The 19382-nt window shown below is 43.4% G+C and overlaps 4 protein-coding genes across 4 annotated transcripts; 2 read left to right on the plus strand and 2 right to left on the minus strand.

Annotated features, from left to right (window-relative positions):
* Positions 1-50: 50 nt before the first annotated feature.
* Positions 51-9305, plus strand: EAE97_008852 (uncharacterized protein; the record flags this gene model as incomplete). The annotated part of the gene is made up of 9 exons (XM_038879367.1): positions 51-84; positions 139-183; positions 251-290; positions 344-1741; positions 1797-2134; positions 2183-6680; positions 6731-8186; positions 8231-9191; positions 9286-9305. 9 exons carry the CDS (start codon positions 51-53, stop codon positions 9303-9305), a joined length of 8790 nt encoding a protein of 2929 aa, XP_038729878.1.
* A 2078-nt stretch (positions 9306-11383) lies between these two features.
* EAE97_008853 (uncharacterized protein) lies at positions 11384-13081 on the plus strand. The gene is made up of 6 exons (XM_038879368.1): positions 11384-11624; positions 11678-11821; positions 11879-11935; positions 11983-12056; positions 12127-12468; positions 12539-13081. The coding sequence occupies exons 1-6, from the start codon at positions 11612-11614 to the stop codon at positions 12770-12772; spliced, it is 864 nt and encodes a 287-aa protein (XP_038729879.1). The 5' UTR covers positions 11384-11611; the 3' UTR covers positions 12773-13081.
* Positions 13082-13709: 628 nt separating this feature from the next.
* EAE97_008854 (uncharacterized protein) lies at positions 13710-14731 on the minus strand (the record flags this gene model as incomplete). The annotated part of the gene is made up of 2 exons (XM_038879369.1): positions 13710-14642; positions 14705-14731. 2 exons carry the CDS (start codon positions 14729-14731, stop codon positions 13878-13880), a joined length of 792 nt encoding a protein of 263 aa, XP_038729880.1. The 3' UTR covers positions 13710-13877.
* Positions 14732-16612: 1881 nt separating this feature from the next.
* EAE97_008855 (uncharacterized protein) lies at positions 16613-18244 on the minus strand (the record flags this gene model as incomplete). Its single annotated transcript, XM_038879370.1, has 1 exon — positions 16613-18244. One exon carries the CDS (start codon positions 18242-18244, stop codon positions 16613-16615), a length of 1632 nt encoding a protein of 543 aa, XP_038729881.1.
* Between the last annotated feature and the right edge of the window lie 1138 nt (positions 18245-19382).

The following is a 19382-nucleotide window of genomic DNA, read 5'->3' on the forward strand; positions in this document are numbered from 1 at the left end:
CTTCAAGCTAGGAATGCGTCGAACCCTGTGTCGTCGCAATTCATCTCAACATGTCTGCAGATATAACTCTACGGCAGGTTATGGGTAATTATGATTCTCGATTGGCAGTCATCGACACAAAAGTTAAATAAAACTCAGGGACCCTGGAGAGTAGAAAGGGAGATTTCACGAAGTCTTTGAAAGGTAAATCCATTCGATCCAAGCCATGAATTTACTCGGCAGATTCACAGATGTTGACAGCGGGATATAGATCTCAATGATATGTTTTATCCCCACAAGGCTGCTAATATGTAAGTCGGACATTCGTTTGGTATCGAAGGCTTTGAGCTAACTTAGACATCAGCGGCCAGCACATCAATGGACAACTTCAAAACAAGACATACGACAAATTGTTCGAGATCTTATTCGAAATTGTCATTGAGGAGAAACGAAAGTATTTAGGCAAGTCGAAAAGGCCAACAGTGAAAGTATCGGCCACTAGGCTAGAACTATGTGCTAAGGCCATAAATTACATCGTGACTACTGGAGTACACAGGTTCGAGAAAACGACTGTCAACGCTCTGATTGAGCATATTCTTGATACGATCCCGATATCAAATAAGGATTTCTGTCAGCCAATATTAAGTGACTATCTCAAAGCACTGGGCTGTTTGCTCGGGCAACCAGCAATTGTAGCAAGCCTCAAGAATCTTCGGGTCGAAATCATCGACCTCTCCATTATGGGTATCGAATTGTACCTCGGAGATACTGGTGAAGATCTATCACAGTCTGGCAATGGGGCTGGTCACCCATCACTGCCTAGGTCTTCCTCTGGGCTTGGAAGTATACCAAGGGTACAAAGTTCAGTATCTCAGCACAACGTAGAAGAACTTTGCCAAATCCTCTTCTCGCTTCTCTATTCTACCAATAATCCTTCATTTCCAATTGTTGAGAGAGTGGCCGCCGTAATCATGCGCTTGCTGCAGTACCATATTTCGAGTGTAAGCAAGCTACATCAAGTAGCATTTTCAGTCCTTAATATCGTTTTATCATGTTTCGGTGAAGATCACACCTCATTTTCGTTTTCAATTGGCCGAGAGTTGCTTCCTTTGATATGTCGATTTTGGCAAGTTAAAGCACTGCACAAAGACGAAATGGTTAACTCTGTCCGAGATGAAATGCTGATTAGTTTGTACTACACTCATCTACACCTGGAGAGCAATATCATAAGCGATGAGGATGTCGAGCTGCATAGTGATTTGAATGATTTACTTGACGCCTTGAGAGCAGATTACTTTCGGCGAACAGACAATGATCAGCTTCAATTGGACGATGTGGAGATTCTAAATTTGAATACTCGGAAGATAAACTGCGATCCTTTTCGTCTACATTGCTTCCGACTGAAATCTCACAATAATCGCGCGGCCGAGCGTAATTGGGCAAACCTACTCGCTCTGGCCGTCCTAGAACGATTGGTGAGAGTCAAAGAGCACGTGCTTCAAGTGAAACCCAAATCAGGAGTTGACTTAGATAACCATCCACGAAAGCGTCAACGTATCTCACAGTCGTCTGAAAGACTACTTGACCCCCTCAAATCCGGCGATCAGAAAGTACTATTGGCCGGTTTGCAATTGATCCCATTCGTACTACAAAGCTGCAAACTCTCAGCCTCTTCTCTAGAAGAATTACTGGATCAATTGAGCAATTTTGCTTTGGACAAGCGTGGTAACATTGCATCATGGGCATTACTTGGTATAGCAAGGTCAGTCAGTGCCATGTTATCCTTAGACTTATTTTGACTGACCACAAAATCACAGTTGTACTTATCAAGTACGTGCTGCAGACGGATCATCAATAGACTGGAAACAGCACTGGTATAATGGAGCTAAAGCGCTCACTTTTGCGGGAACCTGTCGTGCTGCTGCTCTAGCACTCCATACAATTCATGCCAAATGCCTCTTAGATTATCGTGATATTGAAGACAGTGTAAACGCCATCATCACCACGGCTGATATCAGTGGCCCGCCAGTCCTTTGTGACTCGTCGATTTTTCTGATTAATCACTTGTTGCAAGTTAAGGTTCATGAAGCTCCTGGCACGAGCCTGGCTGCCTACCAGCATGTGATCCGTTGGCTTTTCGGAAGATGGAATCCAGGTACGAAGTCTGCTGTGTTTCATGGGATCAGAGCTGACACATATTAAGCTGACAGATTATTTATTGTTCAATACGGGAAACATTTGCACCCTTTTAGCATCATTGCATTGATAAGAACAAGCCTTGGCCTACCGGGACTGTCTGATAAGTCAAATAGTCGCCAAATAGGAGGCGCGCTGTTTCAAGCATGGCAACAACACTTAGATAATGAAAAGGTTCTTCGTTATCTCCTACTACTTGATGCCGACGAACCTGTCGATGCAGATTTTACCTGCCAACACTGTCCGAAGTCTACGGCTGATGATGATGTTATCTTTCGATTGGATAGTGCTCACTTTGGTTCTACCCAAAGAATGATACTCGAGTTCTTGTCATCAAAGTGTAGCGAGCTTCTACTATCTTGGAGAGGCTTCAATACGGAACGATCGCAGGTTTCAACTGATATGTATCGAGGCTCACTAAATACATGCATCACGAGTCTCCATTTACTACCACATTTTGCCAACGCTAATTTAGAGCAATTATCCCTTCTAAGGGATGACCTGCGGGATTTGAGCGATGAGTTATTGGAATACCTCAGACGCTCAGATGCTAAAGACTTTTCCGCCACCAAAGAGTTTGTCCATACTATCTTGCAAACAATCCAACCCCATCTACCTCCTTGTGACACTGCTCAATTCAAGCATTTCGCAGAACACAATTCTCAACTGCTGCAGTTCCTGTCCCTTATCTCGGGATATATCAAAAGTCGCCGTTTAGCTGAAGAGTCAATTCCAGAGCGTGATGATGATCCCATGGATATCGACGATGAAATTTCTAGCCAGAGAAGTAACTTGTCAACGGAAGCACAGAGATTGAACATCCCTAGGCGAGCTATGGCGCTGGAAATGAGTTCTTCGTCTTTTTATATAGATACAATAGGCCGACTGATGTTGACCGCCGACCTGAACGAGTCCTCTGAAAGCTGTGTAGTATCAAATTCTTTTATTGAAGAGCTGGTCTCTATGAAGCATGAAGAACTACTCTCATGTCGTCCACTCATGCGCAGTATGCTTGAGTCAGATCTCATTCTGAATGAGATAGATGCATATCGCATATTCGAGCGCGTGGGACAGATTCTTTCATCAGATGATTTCCTTGCCAGCGAAGTTGCCATGTGCGCATGCTTGGACGTAATGATAGGACTTTTGCCTTTTTGGTCAATGGAAGAGCAGAATTCTTTTGTGAATCACGCTAAGCAATTGTATGATTGGTTTATAATGCGGATCCGGCGAAACGCCGATTCCACAATCGTGCAGCTAGGCATTGTTAATCTGCTATTACAACTGTTGCGAGTAAATCAGAACTATGGAAATGCCCCTTCTCAGCCCTCACCGCGTACAAGTCTACTGGAGCTCCTAGAGAAAGGCAATACTGCTACTAAATTCTTCATTGGCGATCAGATTTCGACAATATTCGAACTTTTTACGCTGAAGGAGCATGACAAAATCTTTGTAGATGTGCTTGCACTTTTACCTTCTGCACCAGAATTGTGGGAAGGGATCGCGTTTCGACTTTACGTCCTGGCAAAACTAGCTTCCCGTTGGTCAACTCTTCTGCGAAGATGCATTTATCATATTTTCGAAATTCCGGGTAGGATTCCGGGCACTATTCGACATGCTACTCGGTGCTTGTTCGATGTTGCTTCTGCGCTCGCAGTAGACTGTCCGCAGGAGCTTTTCGCATTGTTTGCGCCTCAAATACTCTATACTTGGCTCGAGGCAGAGGCGATAGAGGGCATACCATACCAAATCTTTGGCTTCGACACTCTCGGCAACTTATTGGCATCCGTTCAGGAAGAGGTGTCCGCTTTGATAATGATGCGGGGTGATGATGCTCAACTAGAACACCTCGCTGAATTGTTGAAGATTCCTGTTGTCAAACTGCTTGAGAAATGTTTTGCCAAAATCACGGCATACTGTATTGCTAACGAGATAAGCATATCACCTTCGAGTGGCAAGAAACATAAAGGTGAGCATCGGCTGAAAACATGCCTCGGTGAGGAATTGTACTTGGAATGCGTCAATTTGCATTTCACAGATATACTTGCAACCCTGTTTAATGTTATAGATCAAGAGCAACACGTGGAAAAGTCATTTGCCAAAGAGGAGAGCTTAGGATATGCCGCAAAAATCATGGGAGAGATCAAATCTCTGAGCTCGTCTGAGATGATCTTGCCTCCCAATCAGCAACCTGCATTCAAGGCAAAGTACCTCTTTCACGAAATCAAACTCTTGTGTAAGAGAACAGTGCATAAGGCAGGTGATCTATACACCCCAAGCTTAGTAGCTTTCATTGCTAGAAGACTGCTGAAGACTATTCACCCTGCACTTGGTTCGCTGCATGCTTGCTCGGTGTTGCGAAAGCTTCGTGTTCTTATCTCACTTGCCGGAAGCGCTGTAACCGAAGGTTATCCTCTGGAAATGCTTCTAAGATCCATAAGGCCCTTTCTCAAGGATCCTGAATGTGCTGATGATGCTATTGGCATTCTGCAATATCTGCTGAGTCATGGTTCTGAGCATCTAAAGCTCTACCCATCTTTTGTTGCAAGCATTACCCTTTCGATACTCGGATCTCTGCACGTATTCATGCAGGAGCGTAGGTCTAGCACCACCCAGGAAAGTCAACACCAAGCGACAATGTCCAAAGCCCAGAAATTTCACCTCTGGGTTGGGAAGCATGCCTCACGTTATGAATCTCCTGTTCTAGCGGGGTCTCTGAGTTCGAGTTTCAAAGCTCTCGTTGCCTCTGCCCAGGAGGTTCGAGCAATTGGAAATGCTGAAAGGGGAACAATAGAGAGTACACTGCTGGACCGGCTACTAGAGGACGAAAAAAATGGCGGCGCGTTACTAACTCTGCCCGCTCGGAAGCTCGCGCTCAGTATGCTATGCTCCGAGTTTGAATGCCCTGCCTCCTACCGGAATGATATATACGGTGAGGATGCAGCTGCTGAAGGAATGGCTGCTGTTGTATGGAAGTCCTGCAGAGGGAATTCTTCCAACAAACAATATATGTCTTGGGCTGCGCGGGTTCTTGGAAGAGCCTTTGCGGCTACTGGGCATGTGCACCAGGAGCTTTTGCAGGAATCCACTTTGTCAAAAATTAAGGAACTGAAAATATCATCCAAAGTCAGTTCTTATTCAAGAGCATGTATATTGAGTCTTTTACAATCGTTGGTCTTGGGGGATAATGGCTCGACGGTGGGAATTGTCGAAACGGCTTTGCGTATCATTTTTACAACTTCAGACGCGCAGATTTTGGAGATTGGCCGTCAAATTCTATCGTCCCCAGTTTTTGACGCGTCAGCGTGGAATCCTTATCCTGTTCCTCCATGTGAGATGGCAGGACCTACAGATGACAAGGATAGCTTAAGGAAACATCTCGAGGCAGATTGCATTCTTTCTCCTGATTGGTTAAGAGATCTCTCTATTGCATTGGTCAGAGCTGTCCCTAAAGATCCCATACTGTGCGCCTTAGCACCAGTTCTTCGGAACGTGCCAGACTTTGCTAATCAAGCATTCCCGTTCATCCTTCACCTCGTGCTCTCTACCGATTCGCCTGCACAAAAGAATAACCGTAATCAAATTTCTAATGCATTTGCGGTGTGGTTCTCCAGAGGAAAATCCGTCGAAAGGAACAATCTAAAGGCTATAATTAATTCGATTCTGTATTTACGGACGCAACCTCTGCCTCACGAGAAGTCTTCGGCGGATCGTCTGCATTGGCTGGATCTTGACTACCTCAAAGTCGCCACAGCCGCCATACATTGTGGAATGTTCAAAACGGCTTTGATATTCGTTGAAGAACACCATTTGATCCCAGTAAAATCGTCTAGACGGTCTTCAACGACCAAAGATGGCGGTGAGACCCCCGAGATACCCACAGACTTGCTTCTCTCAATTTTTGAGAACATTGACGATCCAGATCTATATTACGGGGTGCAGCAAACAGCCAGTTTAAGCACCATATTAGCAAGACTGGAATATGAGAAAGATGGGCCTAAAAGTCTTGCTTTCAGAGGTGCACAATATGACAGCCACGTTAAGCAGCGAGACCCCAGAGCTGCCCAGGATGCGCAATCTCTTGTTAGTGCGTTGGACATGCTTAGCCTTAGTGGACTTTCTCACTCTCTGCTACAAGCACAACAGGGTTCTGGAATAGCTGGCACATCTTTAGATTCTATGTTTCGCACCGCACGTAAACTAGAACAATGGGATATCCCTGTTCCTACCAGCGATAATCACTCAGTCACTCTCTATAAAGCTTTCCAATCAGCTCATGTTGCCACAACCCGTGGATCTTTCATGAAAGTAATCAACGAAGGACTTGAGGGAACAATGGAACGACTCGTGCGAGATGATCTCAGCGCCAGTGCTCTTCACGAATCTCTTAGAACCCTAGCGGCTCTTTCCGAAATGGATGAAGTACTTAGCTCTCGGGGATCTGAAGAGTTTGAAGAGATTCTGTCAAGGTTTCGAAATCGTTCCGAATGGATGAAGACGGGGAGGTAAAAAATCCCTATACAATTTACCGAAATCATAGCTAATACGAAGATAGGTTTGATGACATTAGTCAGTTGATTTCTTGTCGAGGGACAACTTTAAGCACCCTAAGCCAGCAACCGCGTCTTCGAGACATACTCAATCTCTCCTCCAAAGATACCAGACTAGTCGAGGTACATGTTGCCCTCATGGCTTCATCACTAAATCGTGACCACGGCGCCTTACAAGAATCTTTATCTCTGACAACTTCTTTGATTGATCTTATCAAACCGTGCCAGTCTCTTGGTTTAAAAATTGAAGCTGCTGTTCATATGGAGACCGCAAATGCCTTGTGGGAGCAAGGCGAAATGACGTCCTCGATAGGTATATTACGAACTTTGGACAATGCATCCTTCCTAAAAGCGCAGACTATATCTGTTGGTCGTCCTGATCTCTTATCAAAGATTGGTCACCAAGTTTCCGAAGCTAGACTTGAGAAGCCTGATCGAATCATTGAGAGATACCTAAAACCTGCCCTTAAGGATTTGAAAGGTTCCGATGGCTATGAAGCTGCGAAAGTTTTCCATCAATTTGCCGTGTTTTGTGATCAACAACTGCAGGACCCTGATAGTTTGGAAGATTTGGAGCGAATGAAGAAGTTAAGCGAGATGAGATCTAATGATGTCGCTGACTACGAGGAACTTTTGAGGAATGCAACATCTTCATCAGAGAGACAAAGACATCAAAGTTATCTCAAGAAAGCCAAAACTTGGCTCGGACTAGACGAGCGAGAATATCGCCGCCATTGCTCCAACAGGGACGAATTTCTACGCCAATGTCTGGAAAATTACCTTCTCTCATTAGCTGCTTCGGACAATCATGATAGTAATGCGCTAAGAGTCACCGCTCTATGGCTTGAAAACTCTGCAGAGAACTTTGCAAATGAAGCTGTAGCCAAAGTTTTGCCCAAGGTGCCTAGTCGAAAATTTGCTACGCTCATGAACCAGCTCAGTTCTCGGTTGCTTGAAAACGACTCAAAATTTCAGCAGCATCTCTTTGGTCTAGTTCTACGGATCTGTATGGATCATCCATACCACGGCATGTACCAAATATATGCTGGGTCCCACAGTCGGCCAAATACCAAGGATGAAGTAGCTATCTCGAGAAATAAGGCAACCCTCAAGGTTTCAGAGCAACTACAAAGAGCTGAGAGTTCGCGGGCAATTTGGACTGCGTTGAATTATGTTATCCAGCCATATACTCAGCTTGCGGGCGAGAAAGATGATCAGAAGTACAAAACAGGCAAAAAGCTCTCGATTAAAGATTCCCCCTGGGGTCTGAGACTCAACAACATTCTAAAGAAGTACCCAATACCTCCTCCGACAATACAAATAAATCTTCGCGCAGATAAAGATTATTCCAAGGTGCCAAAAATGGTCAGATTCGAGTCGCAGATGAGTATAGCATCAGGAGTAAGTGCACCGAAAATCATCACTGCTGTGGCGGATAATGGAGCGCGATTTAAACAATTGGTAAGTATCCAACATGAGTCACTATTATAGCTAACGTAAATTAGGTAAAAGGTGGCAACGATGATCTGCGCCAAGATGCCATCATGGAACAGGTATTTGCTCAAGTTAGTGAACTCTTGAAAACAAACAGAGCTACTCGGCAGAGAAACCTAAGCATCAGAACCTACAAAGTCCTACCATTGACCTCCATAGCTGGAGTCATTGAATTTGTGCCCAACACAATTCCCTTGCATGAATATCTCATGCCAGCACATGAGCGCTTCAATCCAAAAGATCTGAAAGGGAATGCATGTCGTAAAGAGATTGGGGAAGTTCAAGGTCAACCAACTGAAGTACGAATCAAGAAATATAGATGGGTCATCGACCGTTTTCGTCCCGTTATGCATTACTTCTTTACAGAGTATTTCAACGATCCCGACGAATGGTTCACCAAGCGTCTAGCATACACTCGTAGCACAGCTGCTATATCGATTCTAGGACACGTTCTCGGATTGGGCGACAGGCATGGTCACAACATTCTTCTTGATTTTGAGAGCGGTGAGGTAGTACATATTGACCTTGGTGTGGCTTTTGAAATGGGTCGGGTTCTTCCGGTCCCAGAATTGGTCCCTTTCCGTCTCACTCGCGATATTGTCGATGGGATGGGCATAACAGAAACCGAAGGTGTATTCAGACGCTGCTGCGAATTCACTCTTTCCGCTTTGCGTAAGGAAGTTTATAGTATCATGACTATTCTTGACGTTCTGCGATATGATCCATTGTACAGCTGGTCTATATCACCCGTGCGACTTGCAAAATTGCAGGTGGCGCAGAGTGTTGCGCCGGAACCCGGTATGGGACACCAGAGAGGTGGTGAGAGGTTAATTGTCAATCAACCGAGTGAAGCTGATAAAGCTCTGACCGTGGTCAACAAGAAATTGTCAAAGACGTTAAGTGTAGAGGCCACAGTCAATGATTTGATCAATCAAGCGAGGGATGAGAAGAATTTGGCAGTTTTGTATTCAGGTATGCCCCCCCCCCCCATCTCTCCTATATCTTCGTTTAATATGCCGATATTACCTATTATCTATTCAGAGCGAACGCTGATCAATATCTATAGGTTGGGCTGCATACGCGTAGATGGTAGCTAAGCCGTGTATCATATTTGCGGCAAATGTTCATAATCTCAATTGCTTTATTAGCGGGCATAGCTTGGTGTTATAGATTAGCGAATCTCTCCGAAATAAGATCTGCGATAGATACCTAGTCGTCATCTTAATGATTTATATGAAGCGGAAATAATGGATATTGTTTGATTTGTGAGAGATTGGCGGATGGACATTACATATTTTAAAGTGCACTGTTAACCGTCTCGCAAACAACATTCATTCACTTCGATGTAATGAAACTGAATCCAACGATGCAACAAGGTATCATTGACTCTTGAGACCAGAATAGAGTGTTGTATTGCACTAACTAGGTATTATTAAGAAACTTCTAGAATTGAATATCGAACAACCTTTTTTCGTTGCTATTTCCCCTAAATACGCCCGTTCCGCTCAACCATAATTCTCTTCCTCCCAGGATCTCAGAGTAATAGTCGGCCGGCTTACTGGTCATTGGGATATTGCATGTGTTGCACATCGGTATTTCGTCGCCGGTAAGCAGGATAGCGTTGCAACTGGAGCAATACCAGAGCGCCATGTTGTATTGGAGATGCAAGTTGTTTTGATGCGGTGCTTGTATGTATTTCTTCTTTGCGAAAATACTTGTAGTAAGGTGTAGGTTATGAATTGTTTGTTTGGAAAGAAAAGACCGAGCACTTCTTATGTACAAACTTTGCACACATCATTCACCGAATTTCTAAATAGGAGCTGTACGATCGGTTTCAGATATTCCATTCAGACTGACGCTCGTGTATCATTTATTTTGATTCCATTCAAACAAGACGCAGTCAGTACTCGAGATTTGTGACTTCGGATACGCTTTACAGTACTGGACATGCATTGGCCCGCCCTTGACACCCAGATTCACCCTTCCGTATGCCAGTTCCTTTTGTTGCATGTCTTATACGAATCGGATAGGCTTTCTATTGGCTGAATCAAGACCTGCGTCTTAACCCAGACCCCATACTCGCTCTTGTACATGTAATCTCGGGATCACTGCTGAGATAAGTATTTTATTGGTCCCGTCAAGATATCTATATTCACTCTCAAACATCAAATTACTGATGATATTTAAACTCGGCTCTGCTCTGGCTTGGTTAAACTTAAACGGCTTTGCTCATCGATTATTTCAATATCTCGAGATGAGTACTAGTGCTAACAGTTCAAAGAAATTGTCCCATTCTATTTGACTATTTGCTACGAAGTGCGTTGTGCATATCTAGCAAGGAATTCATACACCCTATATACATTGTCAACCAAGGGCAGATTCCTAGAAAGGCATCATTGACTTCTACAACCTGGTTTTCTCAGACTTTTATGGAATCTCCCTTTCTTTCTCGACCCGAATGAGATGCCAAAAAAATATTCCCACATCACAATATTTCTTCCCAATTAGCTGCTATTGGTTCGTACGGACCCTGTCATTGGTTTGTGGGTCCAGATTCATCAACCCCTTTAAGCATAGCCTAAAAAAATTCTCTGCAGTGCCGTTCCACAACCAATCATGAACCGTAGTTTTCGGTACCGGGACGGAGATACACAAAGGCGGGTGTGGGAGACACTCATGGTCCGCTCCCGATGTCCGTCTGGCAAGGGCTTCTCAGCCCACATCTCTCGTGTAAGCGAGGGAAACAAAATTACCAAAGGGGGCGGAGTCTCATTGTCTCATTCCATGTGTCAGCCTTACGGGTCCTCACACTGCTTACACAATCCCATGAATCGAGACGCTTTTTCTGGCATCTGCCTATCGAATTCTAGAAGGTGACTGGACGCGCAACAAATGATGGTTTCCCGAAGTCTTTTCGCGAATGTGCATTGACCTATCGGATCTCGCTAGATACGAAATTCATCACACATGGGTCCGAAAAGGGTAACCAGGAAGTTCGGACGCGTCAACACATGGGATGGGGAGTGGGCTGTGTCAGAATGGAATGGTAGCTCGGTTAACACGAGGTATGCTGTTGATATATGCATATTGACATGTTCTCCTGCATGGATCCGAGCTTTGATTTAAGATAGGTATCTGGAAAATGAATATCTTATCCTCCATTCCCTTCTCTATCATTATTTATCAGGTTCTCCATAATAGTTTATTTTATCGTTCTTGTTTCTTCAATCTTTGCTTTAATCGCTCGTTACTGTTAGGCATTTTTTATACTGTGGACCTTCAATATCGAATCTCAATTTGAATATCCAGAACTCTTCAGATCACTACATATCAAAAAAGAACTACAACCTTTCCTGTTCTGTCTCTAGCACTTAGAAACATTCTGTGTAAAGATGTCTAGCAAAGGTAGGTTTCTCCACAGCAAGACAGGTCTTCAAGAACTCACGCCCATCTCACAGATGTTAGTTATTACGACTACGACCCATCGAAGGGGGCCGCGATTGCTTTTGCCATACTATACACAGGCAGTTTTATATACACCCTTTTCCAGTACATATGGCTCAAAAGTTGGTTCTGGTTATTCATGGTGCTAGCGGCAGCTAGTAAGTCTTACTACATCCTAGACAAAAGATTAGAAGTATAATACTAATACCTAACAGTGGAGTCTGTCGGGTACATAGGTCGAGTGGTCTCGGTATATGACACAACTAACAGAAGTGAGTAAAGAAGCACGGCATAGATATTTCAGATGCTAACGAATCAGACGCATACATTGTCCAATTTGTTCTCATTTTCCTCGCGCCTGCGCTTATGGCTGCGTCTTGCTATATGGCAATGGTGCGTCCCTGTCTCTCTCCATCTTACCCATCTTACTATCTTCCATAACATCAATCTAACTTCACCCCAGGGTCGGGTCATCTTTCACGTTACTCCCTCCTCCTCTCGAACCGTCAAGAACCTCTGGGTACCACCCCGCTGGATGACACCCATCTTCGTAACTTGCGACATCGTCGCCTTTCTAATCCAAGTATTCGGCGCCACCTCCGCCACCTCCAAAGATTCAAAGGTTGTTCAACGGGGTTATAATGTCATGAAAGTTGGTCTGGTTATCCAATTAGTATGCTTTGGATTTTTCTTGGTCGTTTCTCTAAGATTCCATTTCATCTCGAAGAAATTTGAAAGTTCATGGCCGGATAGACAGTGGAAGAAATTGTTGATGGCGATCAACATTGCTAGTGGGCTAATCTTTGTATGTTCCCCCCATGTTTTTCCCTTGTTACCCTGAGTGCCACAGAGTCTGAGTGCTAACATATACCCAGGCTCGTTCGATATACAGAATGGTAGAATTCACAACCGGCTTCGATGGATATCTCTCAGTTCACGAATGGAATTTCTATGTCTTTGAGGCAGCATTGATGCTTCCGGTTTTGGTTCTCTTCAATCTATATCATCCTGCGAAATTCTTGACGAATGTCGGATGGAGGCAACAGAGAGAAAAGTCGCATCTTCCTCTGAGTGGATCTAGCTTGCAAGATCTGAGTTCTCCTAAGTGAGTGTTGATTAGCGATGAATATTAATGGTTGTATGGGAATGAATAGGTAGGATGGATACATTAGGTTGAATAGAGAAATTCGAGAGGAGGACGTTTTGTTTCAGCGCAGTTTATAGAAATGATATTTTCCGGTTGGGTAAGACATTAGGATTGACATTGAAGATTTCAGGTCTGGCGTTTATTAGTTTGGTAAATCTAGCACGGCCTTCTAACAATGCTTTCGGGGTATTATCAGAGTGTTCAATGATTTCTGTAAGTAGAACTGGTTTCGGGCGTTCAATATCTAATAATAAAGACGCTTGACAAATATTAAAGGTGTTGACTCCTCTCAACGGTTAATCTATTTATGCAGATGATGAACTTACAAAACTTCTCAGACATTTCAATCTACTTTCGCAATCCAAGATTCGTTCATACACCACCATAAAACGCCAATGATTCCCTCGTTCTAACGACATTCTCATGGTACTCCACCTAATGCCCACATCCTCAAACGTCATTGCTTGGTTCGTTAAATTCTGTAATTCATGGTTTGGACTCATCTAGCAGTGAATCGTCCCTCTCCACTGAAGCCTAACTTGCTACAATAATTCAATGATATCTCGATATCACATGTATTTAAAAAATTTGAAGCCAATATGCACGACATGGATTCTCAAGAGTCATTCCACAAATTTGCGTAAGACTATATATGAATCACCCACACCAGATCTGAAATTGCTGGAGTTTCCCTCGGCCTGATGTGAGATGCGAGATGTGTCTTGTATTTCATATCAAGTAGATAAACTTGCGAATAACTCCCAATACTCATGGCCTACACTTGCCTGATTCTATGACCAAGTTTCTAGTCGCTGATCCCTCAATTTCAAATTTGTAATGAAAAGCATCTCCAATCTCCCCCCTCCCTTCTTGGTCTCCGTCCTCTTATCACTTTTCTATTGATCCAACTTTACCCCATGGAATCAATTCTCCCTGATAAATGTAATCAGTCCTCTGTCCCTGTAATCTTCCTCAATTATCTTTCGACATTCCTTTCGTTTCTTTCTGAAATTTGACCTGTCCGTTGCATAACTTGAATTCCATTCTTGAATTGATTTCTTGACCTGTTACTTTTGATTCTGAATAAGGATTTCGAGATCGGGAAATGTATCATGGGATATGGCTGATTCGTATTTTTGAAGACAAACTATTGATGACAGCCATGTTTTGAAAGACTTTGGACAGGTATTAGCAAAGCCCTTGTGCCAAGCTTCTCCATGGTCACCGAGGATTCTGTAAACTTGATATTCACGAGTCTCATCCCATTCAAGTAAATCATTGATGAGATCCTTTGGTGCTCCGAAAACCGTCTCTAAACAGATATCAAAGTAGTCAGGGTGCATATCAGCTTGATTTATTGTTGTTGACAAATTGACATCGTATGCTAATTTATCTTGATCGTATACATTGACTCGTACATCGATTGGATTAGCTATTTGCTGTTTACGTTGTGCATTTTGCGTTGAGCTGAGAAAAATCTGGGCTAGTCGATTCCTTATGCTGACCACCCCTCCAGCATATTCTCGGTCCCTATATTTTTGTAACTTTTTGATATCGTCTTTCAATTTATGTTGGCTTAACTTAATATCGTCCAGTTCCTTTTTCAAAAATGGCGAATCGCATTCCAATATCTGTAGTCTTGACTCCCTCTTGCTTAGCATCTCTTTGACCGTGATGATGTTTATATTGTGGGAATAACCATGATTCGTGAGTATATTCCCCTTTGGCTGATTCGAAAGAAGACTTTCCGTTTGATCTTGCGTCTTATCTTTAGAAGAAGTGGAAGCCTGGCCTCCCGAGTGATTGGGCGATCCATCAGCTGCTTTTCCCTGCTAAATCATTGTTAGTATAATGTAATGTGAAACTGCAAAAACGATGACATAGAAGTACGAACCTGCTGTAAACCAGATAGACTCTGCATGTTTCTATGAAAATTGATGCGATGTGGTCTCCAGATGATGGATGATCCAGATCTCAAGAGTGTTCGCCGAAACATCTTGATCAGGTGTAAATACTTGGCGGAGAGATGATGCCAATATCGACGAGTTGCAAATGTATAACCTGGAAGAATGGTATATCACTTGAGGTAGTTCGGTATATTTGTTATGATGACGGTAGATATGATGTTTGTTGGAGGATGAAATGAACAGCCCTTAAATAATGAATTTGGGAACGGGATCAAAGGCATTGACCCCAGATTTTCCCAAAAAACGCTCGAGCCATTTGTAGGGCTGCAGCTGTCGCTGTGCCAGAATACGCTAGGCAGGGGTACAGTAAATCAGATTCCAATTAGACCGCTGTTGAATTGTGGACAACCTTTGATTGATAATAGAATAAGTCAATTCAATAGAGATGTCAAGCATTGATGAATAATCCAGTGAGCCAACGACGAAACCACTCTGCTTCACTAGCTCACTATTTCCCGTGATCCTAATATAACCCTTGCTTTTCTCAATCTATCCTTACCTACCTAGGCAGTAGATTAATGGATAAAATTGTATAGTAATAAGTAAGGGCTGTCAACAAAATCAGCCCCTACGCGCGAAGATTTGAAGCTCCCCTCCCCGGATATGTAATTCTCAAAGTTACAAAGTCCAAAAGCTTTATCAATGATAAGAGAAGTAGAGTAGAAGTAGAAGTAGAAGCAGAAAGAAAGAGGTTAGCTTTGTAACTTACTCGTATCATCTCCAATCCATCACCTCACTTCCTATTCACATCTCTTGCACCCAGCAGACACAGACTATAGGCGATTTAAATGTCTAAAACTTGAGCGTCCGGAAACCACCAGAGCAGGTAGATAACTATTCGCATCATTCGATTGTTTGCGTATCGTATACATCGAAATTATCAAGTCATACTGTAATCTGCTTTTTCCACTAGATATCTTTGACAATTCAAGGGAAAGCACAACTTTCCATTCTTCGTGAGACCGATAAATCCCAGGAAGACTCTCGACCTTCATAAGATCGAACCTTCTCCCTCTTCATCACAGCAAAAGAAACATCTCACGACGAAGTCTCCCCGGCATCCAAATCAACCACCAACATCCTTTCCGCCCCACCCATATATAGAAGATCCAAGAGGCAAAAGAGAAAAAAAAAACATACAACAGTGGGGATTCGCTGGTGGTCACCCACCCAACTACTAATCCACCGATCTGAAGCTTGTGTATGGCAGAGCGGACGGGATGCCCAATTCTCTTCAGTCTATGGTCGTATGTGGCAGAACCGTTTTCAATTTAAAATATAATTATCAATATGTTAATGTGTGAGGTGTTCCTAAAACGCACTCTTGACAAACAAGGAATATAATCTACTTACGACCCTCAAAGTTATGAAGTACGAGAAAGGGAGAGGGAATCAAGTAGAAAGATTGGATATGCAAATACATTTTTTAATTGATCGAAATTGGGAGTTTGTTTAGTGTAGCAGGAAAGTGTTCAGAATTTCTTTCGGTCCGAATCGCTTATACTGGATTCACTGAAGCTCAAACTCGCGTATTTGAATTTTTGTCTTCGAGGGATGGCCACACCAAAGCTTTATAGGTTCCAATGAAACTTCCAATGGAGATATAATTTAGGGCTGAGGTAGACACTTATCTCATCATTTTCCATAAAACTATTGAACAACAAAACTTTCACGTCAAAACTATATAGCGTGTATATGGATAGACCAAATATCCATCACCACATCTTGCAAAACCCTAAGCTCATTAATGTTTAGTTTTTAGTTTTTTTGTATGTTTAATTCATTATTCTAAAATTTATCAATTTCAATTACATATCTAAAAATGCCTCTTCCCCTTAATATGCTGCACTATAGCTCATTTGTCCACACATTCCATTCGAGATAGTGAAGGCATTGGCACTGCTTGCCGACGACGAAGTATAGAATTTGTTCGTCACAATACTGTTGATGCCACACGTCGCTCCTGGTGCGGCCAAATAACAAGCGCCGCTTTTCAAATAGACGGAACCACCGCAGCCGCCGGCAGCGGTCTGACACGCTACACAACAATCATAAGCAGAGTTTGCTGTCGACGCGGAGAGGACACTCGTGAGGAATTGAACTTGTGTGACGGGTGCTCCGTTGACGGAAGAGATCAAGTTGTTAGCGGCGCAAGCGGCGTAGCTGGTGGGGGTTGCGCCAGAAACTTCACTGACGGTTTGAGTGGCTGTGAGAGTTGTTGTAGAAGTGGCCAAGACAATGCTTGAGATGGTTGAATATTCGGTAGCTACAAGGGTGGTGGAACAATCTTCTTCCATAACACTTGTTGTTGTTGTTATAGTAGAGGTTGAAGTCTCTGTGACATAGGGGGTTGCAAGATTGGTAACCATTGCTGCAGTTTCGGTGATTGTGGTGATAGATTCAATGTTCAAGGTGGATGTACATTCGACCGCTGCTGGGTAAGATGTGCTATGAACAAAGCCAGGCACGGAGGCAGAGCTGATGGTTGAGTTTTCGCTTACGGGGGTGAAGCTGGCTCCGTTGGAAGGAATGACACCAGTTGGTACGTACATGGAAGGACTTGGGTCTGCACTGATAACGTGGGTGAAGCTAACTCTACTGGATGGGATGACGCCAGTTGGTGCGTACATAGAAGCACTTGGGTCTTCTAATGGTTTGATGTCGCTACTGGTAGCGGTGTCCACAGGTTTACTGACAGATGGTGCATATCCAGAGGCAGCAATGTAGCGAGATGTGGTGTTGTAGTAATGGTATCTAGACCAAGATTCAGATGGAGCTAATCCAGGCACTCCTGTACTTTGCTGCTCAGCTTCTGGAGCAGATTGAGAGTCGGTGGTAGTTCTTGTGAGAGACTGCAAGGTGTTTGGTCGTTGATGATTCCACTCGCCTGACTTCGTGACAGTATAGTATACATCGTTTGAATAAACAAGGGTAGATGTTACTGTGATTGTGACGGTGAGTGGTGCCTGGGAAGTCTGGGCCGGTCCGCATTCACTACGCTTGGCTACACCAGGAATAGCCGAGGCGATTGGTGTAAAGCCATATGGAGCTGCGATGTGAACAGTTTCTGGACTTGCACTGATTGTGGTTGTAGCAGTCTCGGTCTCGGTCTCAACAATAGCACTAGTGATAGAGGTTGTAGCGAGACAAGTTGATGTACTGTAAAACGTATCGGTAACTTGAGGAACAATAGTTGTTTCGGTGGTGGTGGCGAATTCTCCCACAGTGAGAGTACTTGCTTGAAGGGTCAAGGAAAGGGAGGGAGTATAAGTGACTATACTTGTATCAATCTGGGTTGAAGTCTCTGTCTTGGAAGATGTAAGAACACTGTATGGTGCTATTGAAGCAAATGAGGTGGTACATGACAATTGATCGACAAGTGCTGAAGCTGGGTATGTACCATTTGACAAAATGGTAGAAACGGCTGGAGTCGCAAGGACAACCAATGGAAGGAGCGTGGAAACCATTATTAAGATTATTGTGCTTGACTCTGAGAAATAAAAGAAGGGTTCAAGAGTCTATGATATCGATTCAAAAAACCCTTGGGAAGATGGGGAACCACTGAAATAAGTACTTTTCGAAGGTCTACCTCCGTGTTGGGACATACCAGAAGAACTTCTGCATTCGGATATGTCCGGGGATGATGCACCCAAAGAGAGCTTCTCATCAAGTTTGAACCGCAGAGAAACAGTATCGAAGGCTCAATGCTGCTGTCAATATCAATAGCTTGAACTGTGGAGTTCTGAGCCGTGGCGCTAGGCCTTAATCAGCAGCGCGTAGGTTTTCTTATCCAGATGAATGGAGAGAAGGAGGCTTCTGCGGCTGCACATTTTTAGATGACCTTGATAGGAATAAGGTACTGGTAGGGTTTCCCAGATCTATACACCATGGTCAAAGTTTTGCTTCATTGGAGAAAGAGTCAGAAAGTGGGTATGGAGAAATTGAACCCCTGATCTAAGATCTTCAAGCAAAACAGATTCATGTCTCTAGATCTATTTGAGCTTAAACAGACTACTGTAGCGTGAAGCTTAACTACCCTTGGTATCAACGCAATTGAAGAGCTTTCCCACGCGCAGGGTTAGGTAAGTGTGTTAGATTACTTGTGAGCAATCTAGATCTAAAAAGACTAAAAGGTCGATACTGCACGTACCACAATGGAACGATGAGATAGCAAAAATAGGCATTTGAACACATAAGCGAGCTGAAAGCAGATTACTTTCGCTTCTTCTATCCTATTCGTCCGAAATGTAGTGGACTTTGCAGTTGATAATATGCCGCTGACTATTTCTGAAGTAGCTAGTAAACGAACGCGAGAGAGAAACGTAGAAGAAATTCATATCATTGGATACCGTGGAATAAAATTGGGCTTACGGGCCGTGCCTGATCTTTCAAGCTGTTCCCACAATTTTCAGAAAAGCCAATCATGATCTTTGTTGATATGGAAATATTTCTATCAAAGTATAACTCTATAACTTCTCACAGGAAAGACGGGAAGTATAAGGACTATAAAATGAAGGCATTCAGACTGTACAACGATCCGAAAAGGAGGAATCGGTGAAGTAAACAAGCCATGGTGTGTCAGATCTCTCCTAGCACTAACCTTAA

This window comes from Botrytis byssoidea, assembly GCF_014898295.1.
Source record: "Botrytis byssoidea strain MUCL 94 chromosome Unknown BBYS_019, whole genome shotgun sequence".
Taxonomy (NCBI): domain Eukaryota; kingdom Fungi; phylum Ascomycota; class Leotiomycetes; order Helotiales; family Sclerotiniaceae; genus Botrytis; species Botrytis byssoidea.

What these genes read in the sequence shown, in the direction of transcription:
- EAE97_008853 (XM_038879368.1), top strand. An exon ending in ATATGACACAACTAACAGAA is followed by an intron (nt 11,936 to 11,982) that starts GTGAGTAAAGAA and finishes CTAACGAATCAG; the next exon opens with ACGCATACATTGTCCAATTT. An exon ending in TTGCTAGTGGGCTAATCTTT is followed by an intron (nt 12,469 to 12,538) that starts GTATGTTCCCCC and finishes ACATATACCCAG; the next exon opens with GCTCGTTCGATATACAGAAT.